The sequence below is a fragment of the Peromyscus eremicus genome, chromosome 19, assembly GCF_949786415.1.
Source record: "Peromyscus eremicus chromosome 19, PerEre_H2_v1, whole genome shotgun sequence".
Classification (NCBI taxonomy): Eukaryota; Metazoa; Chordata; class Mammalia; order Rodentia; family Cricetidae; genus Peromyscus; species Peromyscus eremicus.
In genome coordinates this window covers 5,315,536-5,338,007 of record NC_081435.1, presented here as the reverse complement: position 1 = coordinate 5,338,007, position 22,472 = coordinate 5,315,536, and the positions used below count along the sequence as shown (strand labels likewise).

At 41.6% G+C, this 22,472-nt stretch overlaps 1 protein-coding gene across 5 annotated transcripts in view; it reads left to right on the top strand.

Annotated features, from left to right (window-relative positions):
* The first annotated feature begins 3,486 nt into the window (after nucleotides 1-3,486).
* Ss18 (SS18 subunit of BAF chromatin remodeling complex) overlaps nucleotides 3,487-22,472 on the top strand; it is a 73,786-nt gene continuing 54,800 nt past the window's right edge. For 3 of the 5 annotated variants that reach the window (XM_059245849.1, XM_059245847.1, XM_059245844.1), the window contains exons 1-3: nucleotides 3,488-3,643; nucleotides 6,678-6,754; nucleotides 15,465-15,549. In XM_059245849.1, coding sequence (XP_059101832.1) covers nucleotides 3,575-3,643; nucleotides 6,678-6,754; nucleotides 15,465-15,549 — 231 coding nt within the window. In that variant the 5' untranslated portion in view covers nucleotides 3,488-3,574. Of the gene's footprint in view, nucleotides 3,644-5,644; nucleotides 5,761-6,677; nucleotides 6,755-15,464; nucleotides 15,550-22,472 lie in introns of those variants that run through there. The other 2 variants (XM_059245848.1, XM_059245846.1) reach the window with 2 other exon arrangements.

Sequence of the window (22,472 nt, the reverse complement as noted above, 5' to 3'; positions counted from 1 at the left end):
TTTAATTTAATGTTTGATAACATAAGAAAAGGTGAAAACGCCCTGATAGGCTTTGTTAGAATCTACTTTGAATGAAAATTTCTGGATTATAGAAATTTTTTTTCCTTCTTTCTTTTTTTTTTCCCCAGAGAATTGGGAAAAGTGGTTCGTTCTGACTAGAATAATGATTGCACATAAAGATACATGCTGTTCTTTTTATAGTTTTGAAATCTCTGGAAACCACCACTTCTCAAATGCAACAGAGACTGTGAGCGGAAACATTTGGAAGGCTCTCCCCTGAGGGGTTTTGCTCTGAGCACAATTACTAGCTGACAGATTTGGGCTCTGCCTTCTCATTACATCCTAAAAACTTACAGGAGCACAGAGGCTTAAAAGATGTTCTATTAATTACAAAACATTAAGTATTAAAGAAATTCTGCTAGGCAAACACAGTTATCTCTGACATCTGCATGTACAGGATTTATTTTAGGGAGATTAAAACAAATTTTAATCCCATGATTTTAGTTTCACTAAATATTGAGCATATTCTAGGAAATACTTCATTTAGTCAGTTCACTGAAATATATTTAAAGGATACAAACAAATTTGCATGAAACATTAGAAAGTAAACAGGAAGTTTCCTGTTAGCAAGTGTCAGCACTAGCTCTGCTTTTTGAGTTTCATTTCTGTCTGTGTTTGTTTGTGTGAAAAATCACGAATGAACTGCTCATGCTGACAGCCTCCGCACTCTGACCCGTTCTGGATGTGGCAGGATTAGACCGCAACCTTCGACTCTCGGTTGCGTGACTTGCATTCTTTAGTGCATGAGCAGATTAAAGAACGGGACTGATGGACCTATTTGGGAAGATGGCTACTCGAGAGCATTCTTTTTCAGGCTCTCAAAGCTGCCATTTTTTCTTGTTAGGCAGACTTCCCAGATTCATGGCTGGCTCCTTCCTTTGCTAAACTCTAGAGTCGCGGACTCCTGACTCCTCTGCTAGTCACTGCCCCAGAATTTCTTGCAGAAATAATGATAAAGATAATAGCGTTAGCAACACTAGTATTCTCCAGGTCAGTGCCTCTCCAGGTCTCGATCCCCCTTCTCTCTGAATTCTCTACTTTCCCAGGGAAGGCTAACGACTGGTCTTTTACCAAGGAAGTCTGAAGGTGAAGGAGCGCCCTTCATAGGTGCCTTCTTTCATGGAGATCATTTGCATTTTTGGATGGCCCTTTCCACCAATGCTTTCCAACAGATGCAACGCAAAGCAACGTGTAGAAAATACTTTCGTGTCAATTGAAAAACCACAGAAAATGCTATGGTTGTTTCCTGCATGGGGCCTTATCCCACTACTCCAAACACTCAAAAGCTTATAACCTATGGTTCTATAGGGCCCCTCTTACAACCCATGGTCTGTAGGGTCCCCTCTTCTACTGGTAAACTGTGCTTTAAAATGTCTGTGTCCTCTCTGGAATATGACAACTGTTGCACAAATCCTAAATTGTCTTAATAAAAACCCAGAGCCAGATATTGGGGTAAATGCTGAAAGATCAGAGGAAACAAGCCACAGCCACTTCTCACCTTGCCAACTCCTCCACGAATCCTCAGACTAAATGCCCCCGAGTCCTCAGCTGAAAGGCTCTGAGCTCCTGTCTCCTCCCGCCTTATATGCCTTTCTCTGCCCAGCTTTATCACTTACTGTCTCAACCTTCCTAGTGCAGGGATTAATGGTGTGTGCCCCCACTGCCTGGCCTCTATGTTTAATCTAGTGGCTGGCTCGGTCCTCTGATCTTCAGGCAAGCTTTATTTCTTAGATTACAAATATCACCACAGACAACTTTTCAAATGTATTTGTCTTTCTTTTTAAAAACTGGAATGCAGACATTCAGACAAGTGTTGGTTGGTTTACTTGGATTTCCATGCTCTCTGTCAAGTGGACCCAGATGGAGCAATAATTTTCAGATTCGCTTTCTCTTCTGAAATACTGTTCCTAATTACTATGCCAAGGATCGGACACACAGTGTTACCAGTGGACAATAACTGGTTACTGTTCCGCCTTCAATAATATTCTCAGCTCCGTGTGATTACATGAATCCACTTGCATCATAGTGCTTTCCTTAGGATAGTGAAAGGCAACAAGTTAATTCCCAAGAACAGTTACCATTGTGAGGAAGAAGGTTCCATCTTTATTCTTAGAATGGCTTAAGTCTTGTGTGTGTGTGTGTGTGTGTGTGTGTGTGTGTGTGTGTGTGTGATGTTTACGTGCACGGGGTGGAGGTCAGAATAAAACCTGCCTGAGTGGGTGGGTTCTCCTTCTTCCATGTTGGTCCCACAGATTGTACTCAGGATGTCTGGTCTGGCCACAAGCACCTTTACCAGCTGAGCCATCTTGAAAGCCTGGTCTTCACTCTTTAGATCTCTTTAAATATAACAGGGCGTTTCTACCTTTGTCACACCAACAGCCCTGAGGTTCTGTCCTTGCTTGTTAATTGTTAAACTTTACATATATGCATATTTGTTTTTGTTGTCTTTCCTATAACAGCATAATGTCTTTGAGAGATTCCTGTCCAGCTGTTCATTTCTACCACCGGTACTTCCACACAGCAGGGCAGACACCCAGAACCGCTGAGTGAATTAAACTGACCTGTGAAATTTATCTGTAACATTAAAAAAATACGTTTGTTTTTCACTTTATTAGTAATTTAGGCACTAATTTTGGAGCATCGCTGAATGAGAAACACAGCATATTAACCTTCCTTTTCTGTGCTCGGGAAGTCTAAGCTTGCAGAATTAATCCGCAGCAGTGTGTTCCTTTATTAATTTGCAGCTGTTGGTTTTATTCCCCTCACACTGACTTGAAGCCTGGCAGCTTGGGCCTAATTAACAAGCACTAAGTATTTAACTGGAAAAGAGGGTGCCTTTCCAAGGCTCTAAGTCAGATCAAGTGATCCACAAGTGTGGGAAGATCCCTAGGTGAGCTGCGGGTCCGGTTCCTTTCAACTTGGCGAGCGTGCGAGCGACTCGGAGGTGCGCACGTGGAGCGCAGGAGCCATTTAAACCAGCGAATCCGCGTTCTCGGTGCTGACCCGGCAGACGCTCCCGAGTCCCGGCTGTCCTTTTTCCCTCTCAGCGGCGGCCCGGGAGACCCAGGACAGCCGTCTCTTGCCCGGAGGGTCGCGGGCGCAGTTGGGGACAGTTTGGCGGGCGGGCCCCGCGTTTCCTGTGACAGCGCGGCCGGGCCGCTCCCTCCCGCGGCGGCGGGACCATTTCCTGAGCGTCGGGGCGGAGGCGGCCGGCGAGGCGCTACCATCGGCGCGCGGGCGCGGGGGTGCGGCCGGACAGCCTTCAGGGACAGACGGGCGGGCGCCGGCGGGGCGCGGGGCTCGAGCCTCACCGGCCTCGAGCTGCTCTCCGGACGCCTCGCTGGGAGCAGCCGCTCCGCGCAGGGCGCGACTCGGCCGGCGATGCGCGCGGCCCCGGAGCACCGTCCCCCGCCGCGCGCGGCGAGGTGGGCCTGCCCGGGAGGCGGGCGTCGGGCCCCCAGCTCCGCGGCCCCCGGAGCGCTCCGGACTCGCCGATCGCGGGCTCGGTGGCAACATGTCTGTGGCGTTCGCGGCCCCGAGGCAGCGGGGTAAAGGGGAGATCACGCCCGCCGCCATCCAGAAGGTGAGCCCGGAGAGGCGCCCGAGCGCGCGCCGAGGCGGGGTGGCGTTGGGGGGGGGGGGAGCGGCCGGGCGGTGGTGGCGCCGGGAAGCCGGCGGAGCCCTTTGGCGCCTGCTCTGCCCGCACAAAAGCGCCGGCCACCGCCGCCGGACCTCCCCGCGGGCCCGGTGTGCTCGGCGGGGCGGCGCGGGGCCGGGAGAGGAGCGGCCCGCGGGACTCCGGCGTCGCCCCGCCCCGCCGGGACCCCACTCGCGGAAGCCGGAGCCTGGAGTGCTGCGCCGCAAACTCCGCGGAGTTGAGGCCCTCCCGGGAGAACTTGGGAACCTTCCGCAGAGGCTCGGGGCAGGCGAGGAAGGAGCCCGTGGGCACGGGGCTGCCCCAGAGGAGCACCCGGGGTCCGCTCGCGTCTGCCTCGGATAGATGCGCCTGAGCGCGGGACAGGCGCTGGGCTGCGGGAGGGCGAGCCTGCTCCTTGCCGGCCGGCCCGAGTGGGCCGTCTCCGGCCGTCTACACCGACGGGCGGGCGGTTTGCATTAAGTCAGGGTAGAAGCGCTGGGAGCTGAGAGTGCCACCCCAGTCGCCGCTCTGGGGCTGCCAACTGGGGACACAAAGGTTCTTTATTATCCTCCGAGCCTGTGTCTAAGAGCCAGGCACTATTGTAGATCTCGGCGTGGTAGACTTTGAAAAGTCGCTTGCTAAGTTGAGCAGTTTGCCTTGACTGTTTCTGTCTTGTCCCCTACCTTGGAGCAAGGTTGAGGAGACAAAGTCAACTTGTAGTACCAGTCGGGGCACCCTTGCAGACCTGTGGGTTGATGGCCATCCGTTTCTGTTTACTGTCAGGGTCTTTGTAGTGTGGCGTTTGACATCTGCCCAACTGTTGCTTTTATTTTCTTTGAAGAAACCCGCCTGGCAGCGCCTGGAAACGCAGTTGCTTTCTCTAGTGGTAACCTGGCGAACAACTTCCTTTACACACGTGCAGAAAGCGTGTTTCTGAAGGGATTCGCGCTTTCTTTTTGAACTCTAGAAAACGTCAGTCGTTGTCCTTTTTCTCGGTAGAGTTCTTTCTTCTGTGTCTTAATTGTTTATCGTGAGTGATCTAGTAGGTGTTAACTGGTTATTTTTTATTCTCAGATGAGAAGTGAAAAATGGATAAAATCTTTTTATATTTGTGTGTGTGTGTGTGTGTGTGTGTGTGTGTGTGTGTGTGTGTATCATGTGCATGCAGTGCCTGGGGAAGTCAGAAGAAACATTAGATTCTCTTGGATTGGAGTTAACAACCAGTTGTGAGTCGCATTGTGTGGGTGCTGGGAACCAAACCCAGGTTCTCAGCAAGAACATTAAATGCTCTTGTCCTTTGGGCCATCTCTCCAGCCCCCAAGGTGTATTCCAGTTTAGTTTTGTTTACAGTGTCAGACCTTGGTATTAGACAGGAAACAGACAGATGGTTGGGGTTGTTTAATGTGCCATGCGTTCCTTGGTTTGAGTATTGAATTGACGGCACTCAGGAGGCAGACGGATCTCCAGATTTAAGGCCAGCCCGGTCTACATAGTGAGTTCCAAGACTGCCAGGGCTGTTATAAAGAGAAATCCTGTCTCAAAACCAAAAACAAACAAACAAACAAACAGAATATTCTTGGTATCTATCTAGTGATCTTTTTAAGAAGTACACCTTAGAGAAGATGGTGGTTTGGGTGGTGTTGCCTGGCCATTCACTGAATCACGAAAGGTGGGTTCAGGATCAGCATTACCCTAATCTAAGCTCCTTCAAACTCAGATGGTGTGCTAGGGACAGCATGCTGGCACTAAACCGTCTTCTATAGGTCCCTTTGTTTAGTACCATTGTCATAGATGAATTATTTAGCCTTCAAAACCAAGGTTGCTTAGATTGTTGTCAGATGATAAAATGATAATTTATGTATCTTAGGTTTTTTTAAGCATTCTGAGAGATACCTAATTGTATATTTTAAACTCAAATTTTATTAAATATTATAAATGTATAACTATCGTTATGTTATGTGTTATTTTAGAGAGTCACAAATCTACACAGTTAGAAAAGAAGGTAGCCTGTTTGTTACGTCAAGTTCCTGGTCATCCATATTCATGTGTTTATTTCAGTCTGGGTAAGGACAGATTTTTTTTCCTTCATACTACAAAGCATTAGAATGCTCCAAAACCAATTGAGACTTAACTTTCAGCTAGTTGAAACTATAGTTACAGATAGCACAGACAATTAAATGCTTCTGTATTAAAAAAAAAAAAAATGGAGCCTGGAGGATGGCTCAGTGGGATTCAAGGAGAGAACTATGCCACAGAGTTATCCTCTAATCTCACATGGACTTTGGCGCGCGCGCGCGTGTGTGTGTGTGTGTGTGTGTGTGTGTGTGTGTGTGTGTGTTAGAGTGTTAGTGAGAGCGAGAGAGGAGAGAGAGCACACTCACTCACTACTGCTAAATAAAACGGGTCAAAAGAAACACCAATTTTCCCTTCTGGGTTTCAAGGAGAGTAACTGGAATAGGGTAAATAGAGTATTAAACATAATTGATTAAATGTGATATCATTCCAGATATACAAAGTAGAGATTTTTATGTGTGTGTCACAAGGTATAATCTGTATATTAACAGAAGACCCCAGTAGGTTCAGTTTCCATGTAGATGTGACATTTCTAGAAAAATCCAAATTACAAAAATCAGCTGTTGCAGAATTACATATATGAATCATGGCTAGCATATTTTTATAAGTATTTACACATTTTAACAGTAATGAAAAATTTTAACTAAGTTCAATCTCATGATTTCTTATTACTGTGAACTTTGAAATTTTTTTGTAGCAGCAGATAGAAACATTAACACAAAGTAATCGAAGAGGGTGTTTTCCCTGTTCGCTTGGATGATTTTGCAATCTGTAATGATGACTTTGAGGAAACCGTATTTGTTAAGTATGTAATATTCATAAATATCTTCTGTCTTCAGACCTCTTGGTCATTCATCTTACTTGATGCGCACTAGATTTACAATAACCTTTTTCTGTTTTGTTTTAGATGCTGGATGAAAACCACCATCTTATTCAGTGTATAATGGACTATCAGAACAAAGGGAAGACATCAGAGTGCTCTCAGTAAGACCCACGGGAAGCTCCTTGTATCTGGGTGGTGGGGTTGTTACTTGTCTTTTGAATAACAGTTTTAAATTTTATTTGTAGAGTTGTGTACTGTCACCTGAATTGGTTTGAGGAAATTTTCATCTCCCCAAAGAGAAACACCTGTCTATTAGCCATCATTGGGAATTTTTTTTTGTTATTTTGAGGCAGGGTTTCTCTGTGTAGCCTTGGCTGCCCTGGAACTCACTCTGTAGATCAGGCTGGCCTTGAACTAGAGATTTGCCTGCCTCTGCCTCCCATCTATTAGTGTAGACTTGAACTATTGGACCCTTTTGTGTAAATGGATTCCAACCATGTATGGTCTGTTTTGACTGACTTTCCCCGCTGCCCCTGTACTTTTTGAATAGTGTCTCATGAAGCCCAGGTTGCCCTCAAACTCCTGATCCCTGTCTCTGCCTCTCAAGTGCACATCAAGAGGGTGAACCAAACACCCAGCTCTGATTGACTTTTTTCCACCCAAAAAGGCATGATGTTTTCAAGGTTGACTGATACTGGCACATGTACTGGTACTTCCTTATAATGCCAAATGATCTTCCATTGTACTCTGTCATTTGGGTTGTTTCCAGTTTTCTGTTCATGATACTCCTCTGAATTCATATGACTGTCTTTTCTTGATTCTTTTACAAAAGAAAAGCCCTTTGTGGTGGGAGGTAGGTGTCTTTTTTTTTTACCCTATAGTATAAAATAATGACTTTGAACTTGTACAGAGCCTCATCTGTAGAAAAGTAAAAATCTTAGCTTGGTGGTGGTGGCACCTTTAATCCCAGCACACAGGAGGCAGAGGCAGGCCTAGTTAACACCAAGTTCCAGGACAGCCAGATCTACACAGAGAAACCCTGTCTTGAAAAACAAACAAAACCCCCAAAACAAAAAAGAAAAGAAAAAGAGAAATAAACTCTTCATGTATGTACTGTATTTAGTTACTTCTAAATACTGAGAGAGCAAAACTTTATGTTGTAGAGAACTGATTGTCATTTACAAGGGCCAAACTTTGATTTTACAATGATCTCTCTGAAGTGACTGATAGATCCTAATATACTCAGATTTGAAGGTAGGCATGGCCCAGAACCCCAGCACCTTCAAGGCTAAGGCAGGTGAATGATAAATTCCTGAGCCACACCTCAGGACCCTGTCTTTTTTTTATTTTTATTTTTATTTTTTGTTTTTTTTTTTTTTGTTTTTTTTTGTTTTTTTGTTTTTTTGTTTTTTTGTTTTTTTGTTTTTTGAGACAGGGTTTCTCTGTGTAGCTTTGTGCCTTTCCTGGAACTCACTTGGTAGCCCAGGCTGGCCTCGAACTCACAGAGATCCGCCTGGCTCTGCCTCCCAAGTGCTGAGATTAAAGGCGTGCGCCACCACCGCCCGGCTATTTTTGGTTTTTTGAGACAGGGTTTCTCTGTGTAGCTTTGCACCTTTCCTGGAACTCACTCTGTAGCCCAGGCTGGGCTTGAACTCACAGAGATCCGCCTGGCTCTGCTTCCCAAGTGCTGGGATTAAAGGTGTGTGCCACCACCGCCTGGTTTAGGACCCTGTCTTAAGACAACAACCATACAACCCCAAAACAGAAGATTGGATGTGGTGGAATTGCCTATTTTGTCAAGCATTCATTCAGAGCAGCAGTGTCCAGCAGACATATGTAAATACAAGTCACATTTTCTAGTAGACGCCGTAAACAAAAAAGAAGTGACATGAATGTGCTTTACTTAGTTCATTATTTATAAAGTACGGTCACCTTGATGCATAACTTACATCAAAACATTGAGAGAGCGCCGGGCGGTGGTGGCGCACGCCTTTAATCCCAGCACTCGGGAGGCAGAGCCAGGCGGATCTCTGTGAGTTCGAGGCCAGCTGGGCTACCAAGCGAGTTCCAGGAAAAGGCGCAAAGCTACACAGAGAAACCCTGTCTCTAAAAACAAAACAAAAAAAAACCAAAAAAAAAAAAAAACATTGAGAGAGCTCACACTCCATTCCCGTCCTGAGTTGTGGGTAGTGTTTCGGATCAGGACCAGATGTGCTATTTCACTGTGTCCAGTGGCTGCTGCCCTGGAGAACACGGCTTTAGAATGTTTCACTCAACCCTGTTTTAGGGTTCATCCTTTCCTAGCGGTCTCATTGGCCTGCTCTGGGGGACGGTCCCAGCGACCAGGTGATTGGCTTTTCCGTCTTTGTTGGGCTCTTTCCCTCCAGTGATTCACTCTCCTCTGGATTTTAGGTCTCTTTCCCTTTGTTTAAATTAATTTTAAAATAAAAATCTCATGTTCAGTATTATAAAAATGTGATAGTTACCTCTTAATTCCCACTGTCTTATTTCCTTCTCTCTGTATTTATGTCAATACACATATAGATTATGCTGTTCTAGTGTTTATAGAAGTCATCTTTTTCCCTCTTTCTTTCTTAGTTTGGATCTTGTCTCTGTTTGGCAAGTGCTATCCCCACTGAGTGAATGTCCAGTCCTAGGCTGCAATTCTTAAATGGATTACTAGGTCAGAGACCATGCTAAACTGCCAGACTATCCTGCCAAAAATGTCCTTGCTTTACTTCAGTCCTGTGCTGGTGTTCACTGCCAGCAGTAGATATTGGCCATCTTTTACAAAATTCTGTGTATCTGGTTGGTAAAAACTACGAGTTTTTAAACGAATGCTCCTTTCCAGACATTTCTTACTTAGTGAAAAGGGCTCAATGATGGTAATAGAAATTACTGTATGTCCTTTACTGAAGTTCTTCAGCCGGTAACAGATTAGCCCAATAGCTTTTTATTACATCGACATTTGAGACTGATTGCAGATATGATTCTCTTACTGTTAGTAGCCCAAGTTTCCCCTAAAGTTGGGCATGTATTCTTACATTGCCTAGGTATAAATTATTGAAGTGACTAGTGCAGTACATCATCTCCAGTGTTTTCAGGCTTTTAGTGTGTTCTTTTCAGATCCCAATGTGGGTCAAATTTTGCCTTTAATGGGTATGTCTTGTGGTATGCTTTAATCTGCAACTGCTCCTCAGACTTAATGCTTCATGGTGTTGATGTTGCAGAATGCAGTTACTCTGTGGAATGTCCTCATTTAAGACCCAGTTTATGTTTCTGCAGAATGAAGTTCACATGTGCCCTATGGCATTAGTGTCACACTGTGAAGTGACGCCCCCTTGACTGTGTCCTCCCTGGTTGTTCAGTACTGGTGGTGGCTTTGATCAGCTTCCTAAGCTGGCGCCTGCTCTTTTCTCCACCAGGGTTGGTATTTTCTCTTTTGTAATTCAAATGCATAATGCTAGGCAGACACCTTGAAACACATGTGTACCTTTTCTTCAATCCACTAATTTTAGTATCCACTAATTGTACTGGAAGTTTTCCTGTGCCCACAGCCTCTCAGACTCCAATGAACACACAGAGGCTTGTATTAATTACAAACTGTGTGGCCTACTGGCTCAGGCTTTTCACCAGCTAGATCTTACATCTTAAATTAACTTATCTATAAATCTATACTTTGCCACATGGCTCATGGCTTACAGGTATCTTTCCATCTTGCTTCCCATGGTGGCAGCTGGCAGCATCTCCTCTGTTCTGCCTTTCTCCTTCCTCCTCTCTAGTTAGAATGTCCCACCTAACCCTATTCTGCCTCACCACTGGCCAAACAGCTTTATCAACCAATCAGAGCAACATTTTCACAGCATACAGAAAGACATTCTCCCATCGACTAATGAATTTTGCAATGGTTGTGACTATTGTGGTTGTCAATTGATGACCAGCTCCATCACTCCTCCTAAACTTACTTGGAATTCTGCTGTGAGAAAGTCATCTTTTACCCCTTCCCTCCATTCATTATTTCAGATTTTTATATTTAAATGGATTTGTACATCCTACTGTATTCTCTGTCTTATGTTCTACTCTGGTACCTGTTTTCTTTCTCGGGTTCTAGATCTGACTACTGGGAGCTTTTCTGTCTGGCTTCTTGACATCTTTCAATTTTTTCCTTCCTTTCCCTCCCTCCCTCCCTCCTTCCTTCCTTCAGTTATTGAGACAGGGTTTCACTCTGTAGCCCTGGCTGTCCTGGAACTCACTCTGTAGACCAGGCTGGCCTTGAACTTACCAAGATCCCCCTGCCTCTGCCTTCTGAGTGCTGGGAATAAAGGTGTGCACCACCACTACCTTTCTCTGTTATTTTTTGAGCGTTTTATTTTCCTGTACTATGAAGTGTTTTAGTTTTGCCTTGTATTTTTCCTTGTACAAACCCGGAATCATCCATTTCTCTTAAGACCAGATTGGCGGTTGTTTTGTTTAAATATATAGGCTGAAATGTAGAAACCAAATTGTTGTTCCCAGATTGTCTTGTTTCCTAATCACTTCCACATTTTGCATTTTGTATGACCATTTCCATTTACATATTTTGTTTCTTTAATAAATTTTGTCTGTATATATTTGAACTTTCATTTTTAAAAAGTAGTGGATCTATTTCTGTGGTTTGGTGTGGATAGTGCATGATCTTCCGTTGTGAGATCACCCCGGAAGGCAGGCGTGGAGGCGCTAGTGGAGTGGCTGTTTTTCACCTGAGGCATTTAAGAACCTGTTGGAGCTGAAGGATTTTGTAGTGTAGGACAGGTTTTGTTTTCATGTGTGACCAGTGTTATGAATAGCGAGGTGTTCCCAGCTGTTCCGGCTGTTCCAGCTGTTCCAGCTGTTCCGGTCTGAGTCAATAGTGGTTGATACTGTTTACAGCTTTGTCATCTATGTGTGTGTGTGTGTGGAGAGAGAGAGATCCACTACTTTTTAAAAATAAAATTTCAGATACATACAGACAAAATATTGAAGAATCAAAGTATATAAATCCCCTCTTCCTCTGCACATCAGGATAGACCTCATAGAAATTTCTCGTCTCTTACTTGATGCACCTGGGACTTAGATTGATTTAAAGTAGAAACTTAAATTTTGCCCTTTCTAACGAATTTTATAACTCTCATCTTTAATTAAGGGGACTTTGCTGTGTCACTTAGGGTTGCCCTGAATTCTAGGGTTTGGAATTTTACATTTTTCAAGTTCATGTATTCTTTCACAATTTCATACCTATACATAATGTACTCTGATGATATTCTCCCCCATTATGCTCTCTTATCCCTGTCTACAGAACCCTTCTTCCTGGCAAGTCCCCCTACTTTCATGTCCTGTGTGTGTGTGTGTGTGTGTGTGTGTGTGTGTGTGTGTGTGTGTGTTCGTTTATTTTGTTTCAGCCTCAGAAGAGCTTGATCAACAGGTCTAAGCTGCCGGCCCTGCTTTAATGGGTTTACCTTTGTTTTGACTCTTCTTTTGGTATACATTCTTTCTCAAGTTGTCAGTGCAGTTTGAATAAAGAAAAAAATCTCTTGCTCTCAGCAGAAGCTCCTGTCCCTCATGGTGGACGTGAAACGAAAATGTAGAGATACAGTAAATGCCAACTATCTGGGAATTGATAGTCTGACTTTGATTAAATATTTCCTTTGAATACAATTTCTTAGATTAAAAATAACTTACTTCTGTCGTGGGTGAGAGAGGATCTCTTGAGGCCGCACCCTCTCTAGGGCTATGGGCAGTTAGTGGTGCTGGGAAAACCACAGCTGGGAGATGCCGAGTTCTGTTCCTCAGTGGTGTAACACTGGCAAGCTGCCCACATACACATAAAAGAAGCTGATTTGGCTGGATGGCTTATATCTGTAATTCCATCACGCTGAAGGCTGAGGCAGGAGGATTGCCATAAGTTCAACGCCAGCCTAGACTATATAATGAGACCTTGTCTCAAAAAAAGTAAACCAAACAAACCCTTACTGAGTTCTGACCATTAACAGTATATGTCTTGTAAAAAAAAGAAAAGAAAAGAAAAGAAATACGTTTAAAACAAGACAACAAACACATCCTTGCCAACAGATTCCCGTGATGATTCTCTCCTCTCTATGGCTCTGGCCGTCATCATCAGGAGACGACACTGACCTGTGTCATTCTCTGTGTCAGGGGTCTGAAGCACTGTGTGCAAGGCTCACAGTCGTCACATGTGCTAACACACACTTGGGACATTGCTTCCTTCTGTGTGGTTTGAATATTTCTAAATCAGTCCAGACTTCGCTTTAGTCAGCAGCCTCGTTTGGGTATTTTAGGATGGGTACAACTATATTTCAGAGTGCTTTATAAATTTTAATGCATATAATTAGTATTTGTCATCATGTAGTGGAATTTTAGTTTAAATTACTGCTTATCCAGGTTACTTTTATCCTGTAAACTATAGCGCCATCCAATAAATGTGCTATTTTAAAGTTATTTTTAAATTAAACCTAAGCTTTTCAGATTATTTTTAATTAATAAACATAGGACTGGTTATTTTGCCTTATGCAAGGTACTGTATTGTGGCTTTTAGTGGCATCTTTGGAAGCTGGGCTCTCTTTTAATCGTGATCATAAACATTTGGAGGTATCTGTCAGAACTTGTTAGGACCATACAATTCAGCTTCCTGTGTTAACAAGGTATAGTTACATTTAAAGATGGGGACACCATAAAAGGCACTGGTGTTGTCGTCGTCGTGTAAACATTGTGGAGCACGCTGTGCAGGCTGACAGGGCATGGGGCTGCTCAGCAGGGTGTGGGGCATTGTGGGAGCTGGGTGCTCCAGCGTTGACTAAATGTAGAAGAGCGCAGACTCATTAGGATTGCAGGGACAAGTGGAATGATATTTATAGACTAGAAAATGAAATGTCTCAGGAAATGTTTCTATTTTCATTCTGTAGTCTGAGCTGAGTTCTGATTCTTCTGTGGTTTTTATTGTTTTGTTTTTTAATTCCATTTTAGGCGACTTACATACAAACTCAGAAGAGAATGTGAAAATATATAAATAACCAAGTTTTGTTAGTCATTTTTGATACTTTTTTTTCCTTAGAATAAACTTTCTGATGAATATTCCTTATTTTTCTTACTGCAGTTTTACTCCACAGAGTTTCCATTACCCTGGACTAGAAAATTGAGAGCCTGTCTCAAAAACCAAAAGCAAAACAACAAAAAAATATAAACCACAACTAAAACTTGCTTTTGCCCACCTTCTTATGTTAGGAAAAGGAGATGTAGGCCGTAGGGTGCGTTGGAATGGAGTCTCTGGTACTGTGTTGTCTCTGGTCTTTGTTGTGGTTCTAAGGGGTATCTTATTTGGGGGAGATTGGTATTGAAGTATCATGTTGTGGCAGAGAGTATGTGTGCATAGACGTGAGACAGAATGATAGGACAAATGCTAGAAAAGACTATTTGGAAATCTGGAAGAGAGTTGTAAAAGGCTTCCCCTCCACCCATTCCTGAAACTTTTCTGAAAATTTAAAATAAGTTCAAATTAATTAAAAGTTAGATTTGATGTTGAACACAATTGGGTAAATATCTTGAAAATTTAACTGAGCTATGTTTGTGTATAGATAAAGCTGTAAGGAGCTTTAAAAGCCTGCTCTAACCCTGTTAGATTAAGCATGGGACACTTGGTGACTTTCTGAGGCTGGCTAGGGCTAATCAGCATAATAACTAAGCTTTATTGTGGTCATGTGTGCCATGACGTAGTTGGTAGTCCCTAGAAAGCTCACTCTTGAGGATCATACAACGTACGAAAACTCAGAGAAGAAAACGGAGGATTTCAATGTGTAGTTGTTGAAATAAGTGTGTGTCCCGATTAGAAGTGGCAGCTCAGGCCTGCTAGCTCGCTCAGCAGGTGAAGGTGCTTGCATCACCAAGCCTGGCTTCAGCTTGACCCCCAGATTCGCATAGTGGAGAGAGAAGCAACTCTGGTTATGACTCGGGGCCCTCGTACTGCTCCCACCACCATGAAGAAAGTTAGAAAGATGTTCTTGAGGGCTGGCCATGGTGGCACACTCCTTTAATCCCAGCACTCAGAAGGCAGAGGCCAGAATTTAGGTGGATCTCTTTAAGTTCCAGATCAACCTGATCTACAAACTACACATTAAATTCCAAGACAGCCAGGGCTACACAGAGAAACACTGTCTCCAAAAAGGGGGAAAAAAAAGACTGATTATTTTTGTCTAGAGCAGTGTTCAGTTCCCTATGAGACTTGTAGAAAATTATGAAACAGTCCCAGCTTCTGTTTGCTGTCAGTTAATTATAATTAACCATAATAATTACTCATTGGTTTTGTTTATTCAAGGACCATTTATATGTGAAGAATGGAACTAAAAGTGTAGGCTTCTCAGTGTGGAAGGAAGCTTTGTGATCAGTAAGAGTCAGGCTTTTCCTTGTTCGAAAAGTGAAATCAGCGATTTATAACAAGGTTAGAGAAGTGTTTCAATTTGGATCTGAATTAGAATACTTCATTTATTTGAATATAATAAATGAAATTCATTGACATTCATTTTAAATTTATAGCTAGTATCTATAATAAATGATGTTTTGTCTTTTGAGACCTGGTCTTGCTATATTCTTAGACTAGCCTGTGTTTCTGTGCCAGCTTCTCAAGTGTTAGGGCCACAGGCCTGGCCTCTGGAAAATGAAATCTTAAAACAGTGGTACATTTTGGTGTAGGTTTTAAATTATTTTGCAGAGGTAATAGGAAAAGTGCTATTGGTGTTCAGCTAACACATCTTTCATTAAGCTCTAATAATAATTATAATGCTGCTTGTATTTAAGTAGCTAGGAAGATGTTCTTTAATACTGGTATTTGTTTTATTTTAATAGGTATCAGCAGATGTTGCATACGAACCTGGTATACCTCGCTACAATAGCGGATTCTAATCAAAATATGCAGTCTCTGCTGCCAGCAGTAAGTGCCCTGAAACGTGTGTGTGTGTGTGTGTGCGTGCGCGTGCGCGCGTGTGTGTGTGCGTGCGTGTGTGTGTGTGTGTGTGCGCGTGCGTGTGCGTGTGTGCGCGCGCGCGTGTGTGTGTGTGTACGCGTGTGTGTGTGTGTGTGTTTGAAAATGTGTGAGGTCTATGTCTGTAGCTGTGTATGTGATTGAAAGTGTGTGAGGTCCGTGTGTGTGTGTGTGTGTGTGTGTGTGTGTGTGTGTGTTTGAAAGTGTGAGGTCCATGTCTATAGCTATGTGTATGTTTGAAAGTATGTGAGGTCAAGTCTGTAGCTCTGTGATTTAACGTGATTTGTTTCAGTGATTTTGAATTTTTTGTCAGAAGCTCTGAATTATCTCGAGAACACGAGCCTATTCTATACTCTCAATGCAGGACTGTTTCATTCATCTAATTTGAGTATTTGAATTAATTCATCTAAAACACTCCCTTCCCTGGGGAAGTTGTGTCCATTCACCTGTCTACCTATCTATTTAGTTTATTTTTAATTACTAAGTAATTGCTAAAGTATCTGGGGTATTTCCTATCATTTCAGTATTAAACACTTGCATATGAATCTTTAGCCTGTCAGGACTGTTGTTCTTCACAACAAAGTAAATCAGTTTCTCAACATCAATGAATGTCCAATTGCTTTTCAAGTTTTATCTCTTCACTCAACAAACTCAATTTTATTTGATTACCTCATGTCCAGACAAAATCCTGGTGTTGCACTGGTTGGTGTACCTAACAGTTTATCCTTTTATATCTCCATTTATTTGTTGGGTAAACTGAGCCAAGTGTTGTGCAGATTTTTATCATACTCTGAATTCTGTCTTCCAGTTTTATAACATGTCCTTCCTTCTCAGTGCACAAACTGGTAATTAGGTAGAGACTCAGAGCTGGGTTTGATGATATTCTAGGTGCTTTCAGGTCTGAGATAGTAGTCTAGTTATCTTTTATGCTCAAGAATTGGAGTTTTCAAGGAGTTTTCTTTCATTTCCTCTTCATTTATTTGGAGATTAGTACCCAGAGACCAATTTGAATGCTTGGAACATTTGTTATTACAAGATTTTCATGGATGTTGAACACTTTTAGTAGACAGAACCAGAAAAAAAAAAATGTTAAGAATTTGAGATCTAAGTGGTGTTTCTACTTCCATAAATCATTTCAATTATTTTATTTTATTTTATTGAGACAAGGTCTCACTGTATCCCTGACTGGCCCAAAATTTGCTATGTAAACAAGGTTGGCCTTAAACTCACAGTGATCCCCCTGCCCCTGCTTCCTAAAGGCATGCACCACCATGTTCACCCTCAGAAACTATTTTTACCTAATTTTGATTTTGTAGGTATGTCTTGTCTTCATCTACAAGTTTATAGGTGATTGCTTTATAGTGCACTGTGTAAGAACATAAGAGTACCCCAACAATAAGATCCTTGGCCTTAAGCTGCATCCTCCTGGGCATATTTAATGTGTTTAGTTTTGAACTTGAAATAGTTTGTATGGATATTGCCTTAAACTTCATTATCCTTGAGTTGATTTCTGCGGACTGTGGGAGGAATTGGCTTTTTTCTGTTTGCTTCCAAACAACCACTTCTCTGTCTTAGCACCTTTGGAGATGATTTTTTTTTATCTGGTTTGTCTGACCACTTGTATCATTTATCAAGTGTTGGTATATGTGTGGATCTGTGTTGGACCTCTGTTGTGTTGGTCTTTCTAAATAAATTCCATAATCTTGTCATACCTAATAATACATTTCTTCCCTCTTCCCTCCTCAAGAATGCCCTGGATACAGTGAGCTCTTCAAGTGTCCATATAACTTAAACATCAGCATGTCAGATTATTATTCTGCCTAATCCTGTTGGGATTTTCATTATTACCTGGACTTTGGGAAGAAATGACACCTTAAAAAAAATTGAGTCTTCTACATCAAGAGCATTTATAAGCATTCTTTTTTCATTCCTTTCGTATCTGTCAGTTAAGTTTCTGGATTTCTCTCCTGAAGCATCTTTCTGCTCTCATAGGGTATAGTGCTAGGCACTTCATTCAGGGTTGTGTGTATACATGCATGTGCACCACAGCACTCATGTGGAGGTCTGAAGCATGATCTTAACTAGTCTTATCAATAAAAACCAGGATATCGGGGTAAAAGCGGAAAGATCAGAGAAGCAGAGGAGCAGCCACCAGTGACTTCTTACCTTTCCAAATCCTCGGACCAAAAGGACCCGAGATCCTGTCTCCCATCTGTACAGACCTCCAGACTTCTATAGTTAACCAATGGCTAGCTCTGCCCTCTGATCTCCAGGTGAGCTTTATTTGTCAGAACACAAGCAAAATATTACACATTTCCCCCTTGTTGTTTAAATAAAAAGCAAAGGTTTTAACTAGCATAGAAAAACTATATACAGTAATTATAATAACTATATACAAATATATATAGGCAATAATTACATTAACAATGTCTAGTCCATTAACATTTGACAAGTTCAGAGAAAATACTCCATTATCTATCCTATCTTGGTGAGTCCAAAGTGTTGCACCTAATTCACCTTCTGCCCTAACTTGCATTACCAACCCCAAACTATCTTGATGTCTCTCAACCTTATGTACTTTACACCTCTTTTGTGAGTGTCTTTTCTGAATTTGTTAAAAACAAAACTATAACTGTCTGTTCTTCAACTCCGTCAGAGACCTGAGAAGGATGTAATATTACCCAAGTAAACAGGAAGTGCAGAACAAACAACTTCCAAAATTAAAAAATAACAGAAATAGCTGGCTGCTTGGTCAGTCACCCAAGGTTCTTCAACGTTGGGGGCATCCATCTTTGGCCTGCAGGCCTAGAATATCTGACAGACTTTTCTGTGAAGCAGGACTTTGAAAGAACTGTCCCACCTTGTCACTTTCTTTTGTGTCCCACTTGTCCAGTTTGGACAGCATACTGTCAGCAGTCAGTGCAAGGGCAGTTCCTTGCCCAGTGGCTAACTTTTGTTGCAAAGAAAGTAAACTCCATATGGAGTTTCTCCAATGCCCATTATTTCTGAAGTAGATTGATGCTGCCCAGAGCAGATATGTCTCATTGTCATAAAAAACAAAACAAAACAAAACAAAACAAAAAACTAACTTATGTTACTGAACATCTTAAATGCTATATTCTGTAGATCTCTGAAGTGTTTGAAGACCACTTGCCTGTCTAAACTATATGTTTGACTTTGAAAACATACTTAACATGACTACAAGTTTGATTGTAATGGGTGACTAACTATTGACTTGCATTACTTTATTATCCTACTTTGCAATAATAACTTTTCAACGACTAGAAATTTACATTACATTGTTAAATGAGCTGTATAGGTATGATACCTTGAACAAGTGTGGAAACATATGTACAGTATGTTCTAACAAAAATAACCTTAGATTTGTATCAATATACAAACATATCTTAAACAAGAGTAGAAACATACATACAGTAAAACAACCTCAAATTTGTATCAGTATACAGAAATCCATATCAATGTAAAATATTTAAAACTAGTAGTTGTTTTTCTTGGTTTAAAAGTAGATTTAATAATCTACCCTTCTTTCCCATTATTTCTGTATCCCTCTTTTTTTCTTTTTAGAATGAGATCTCTGAATCTAATCTCCTTTGTTCAGCTTTTTCCTGACCATTACCAATAGCAACTGTAATCACCTCCCCTAAATGATGACAGATATCCATACCCACTGAACGATCAAAAACCACCCACCCCACCTCTTGGGAATACGCATCCTGTTCTTAAGTTTAATTCCTGCTGTCTGGAGGTGACAACATTTTTAGGCATCCTGAAAAAAAAAAATTGGGGTAATTGTCAAGTCCTGGATAGCTAGCTGTATCATTTGTTATACAGTCTCTGTGTATCTTTTTCAGGAGCAATTTGTAATTTTCAACAAGGCAAAATTTTCTTTACTTCAAACATTTTCTCTAAATTATCTACATTTGAATCAGCTAGTAAGATAGCGTTCATATAATGGTAAATTACAGATTGAGCAAACTGTACATGAATCATTTCCTTCAGCTGTCGTACAAAATATTGGTATAGGATGGGACTGTTTGTTTAACATCACTCCCTTGTGGGAGGACCCTCCATTGATATCTCTTAACAGGCTGAGAATTATTATAAGTAGGCACTGTGAAGGCAAATTTTTCTCTATCCTTTTCTTGTAAAGGTGTAGTGTAGAAACAGTCTTTCAAATCAACAACTATAATAGGCCGTCCTTTAGGTAATAGAGAAGGCAGGGGAATTCCAGGTTATAAAAAGCCCATTGGCTGAATCACCTTATTAACAACTCTTAAATCTGTTACCATTCTCCATTTTCCAGATTTCTTTTTAATAACAAATATAGGAGAGTTTTAAGCACTTGTCAATTCTTCAATATGTTGAGCATTTAACTGCTCCTGTACTAGCTGTTCTAGGGCCTGTAATTTTTCTGATGCCAAAAGCCATTGTTCCACCCAGACAGGTTTTTCAGTCAACCGTTTTAAGGGTAGTGCTGTTGGTACCTTTGAAAGGTCAACAGCTGTTATACCCTCTTTTTGTACAACCTGAATGGTGTAGTAGAATATTTTAATGTGTATTACTTTTGTTTATATTGCATTGCTTTAACTCTGTGAAGCTGTGTTGCCTTGCCTGTCTAACACACTTAATGGTCTAATGAAGAACCGTGCAAGAACAAGGCAGGAGAAAGGATAGGCCGGGCTGCCAGGCAGGGAGAATATATAGGGGGAGAAATCTGGAGGAGGGATCTGATCTAGGAGCCAGAGGAGGAGGACTCCAGCGGCCAGCCACCCAGCTACACAGCCAGCCACAGAGTGAGAGTAAGATTCACAGAAGTTAGAGAACAGGAAAAGCCCAGAGGCAAAAGATAGATGGGTTAATTTAGGGAAAGCTAGCTAGAAACTAAGACAAGCTACGGCTGGGCATTCATAATTAAGAATAAGCCTCTGTGTGTGATTTATTTGGGAGCTGGGTCACAAGCACCTCCCAAAAAGAGCCAAAAAAAAAAAAAAAAAAAACCCAACGACAGCAGAATGGTGGGTGACTGTTACTTATAATACCTTTTAAATAGTTTTTACAAAAACATAAGTAAGTTTATGGTTTGTTTCTGAGATTGGAGGGATTTAATCTGGGTATTCCATTGCTATAACAAATCATGTCCCCATAAATTCACTGTTGTATTAGCCACATGTGGCTTTAATTTTCCATTTTGTCTTTCTGGCCCTATACATTTGACCCATCTGGTGTTTTGCTTTACCTCAGATAAAATTCTAGTCCCCAAAAGCTGAATATTTATCTCCTGAAGAGACCAATTTGTATGCTAAGAGTCTGGTGTAATTATTATTACATCTGCCCCTGTGTCTACAGGACCTTCAATCATAATGTCATTTATTTGTACCTTTAGCTTTGGTGTTTGATCATTTATAAAAGCCTACGAAAATATTTGCTATATAGTTTCTCCTGAAATTTTTGTTTCATCTTCTAAAGCTGTTCTATCATCCAGGGCAGTATGTTTTTTTATTTTTTGTTTTTTGGTTTTTTTACAATAGGCATTAATTAGGTCCTTAAATTGCTCTGGGGAGGAATTTCCCCTACAGTGACAGGGAATGACTGAACCAAATTTGACATGGGAGCATATGAGAGGCCCCTCCACAAGGTGTTTTCCCTATGGCAAAGGGTTACCCTGTCTGTCCCTTGTTGATGTGCATTCATTGGTCTAATGTCGGCCTTTGCCACACCTTCTGCATACTCCAGAAGGCAGGGGACTTCTGTTTAGATTTTTCTAGAAAAAACATTATTTTTAGGAATACCCTGTCTACAATCCCTTTTTAGGTGATCTTGTTTGCCACAATTAAAATACCTGATGTTTTGATTTTTTCTTCAAGTCTTTGGAAATCACCTCTCCTATCCAAGCATAATCATGATTATGAAATTCAATATTGACTGTATCTCAGATCCGTTCCTCTATGGGTGCTGATCTTGCCTTTAAAGGCCTAATTACCCTTTTGCATTTTGAATTAGCATTTTCAAAAGGCAAAGATTCAATTATTATTTGTGTAGCTTCTGAATTTGGTATCATTCTGTTTACAGCTGAAGTCAATCTTTGTAAAAAGTCAGTGAAGGTTTCTTTTGGGCCCTGTATAACTTTAGGAAATGACTCCGTTCTTTTTCTAACTTCTTCAGTTCTGTCCCAAGCATTTGAAGCTGCTGCATGGCATAAAACCAGGGTGTATTCATCATATAGTGACTGTCTTTGCCAGCATAATCGCCCTCTCTAAGAAGCTGGTCTTGAGAGATTTCCTTACCTCTAGCCCTACTCTGTTGTTCAGTCGTCCTGGTCTCATCTTTCCACCAAGTCCTCCACTGTAACTGAGGACCAGGTTCCAATACTGCTGTAACCAAGTCCTTCCAGTCTTGTGGGACAATTCTGTTACTAGTTGATCATGAATTTAACATCTGCTTCACAAAAGGTGAATGCATGCCATATGAAACTGTTGTTTTCTTAAATCTCCTCAAATCTAACATTTCCACAGGAATCCAATCAGCTCTTACATAACCTTGTAGATTCCTTTTATTTGGCAGTTGTTCCTGTAAAGTGACTGAATAAATTAAGATTGTTTGTTTGATAGCCTTGGGCTGTTCTTCTCTAATTTTATAATGTAATGGTGAGGTTGGTTCTCCTTTAAATTCCTGTCTGGCTATCTCTGTGATCTGTTTTAATAAGTTTCTAAGGCTTGTATCTTGGCACTCTTATCAATCAACTTTTTTAGGGATAAAAATTACCAGAATGGTAATTAACATTATGTCAATCCCAGTTAATTTGATTATCCCTTCTTTTAATTGTTCCATTTTTAAACCATCCATTGTTTACA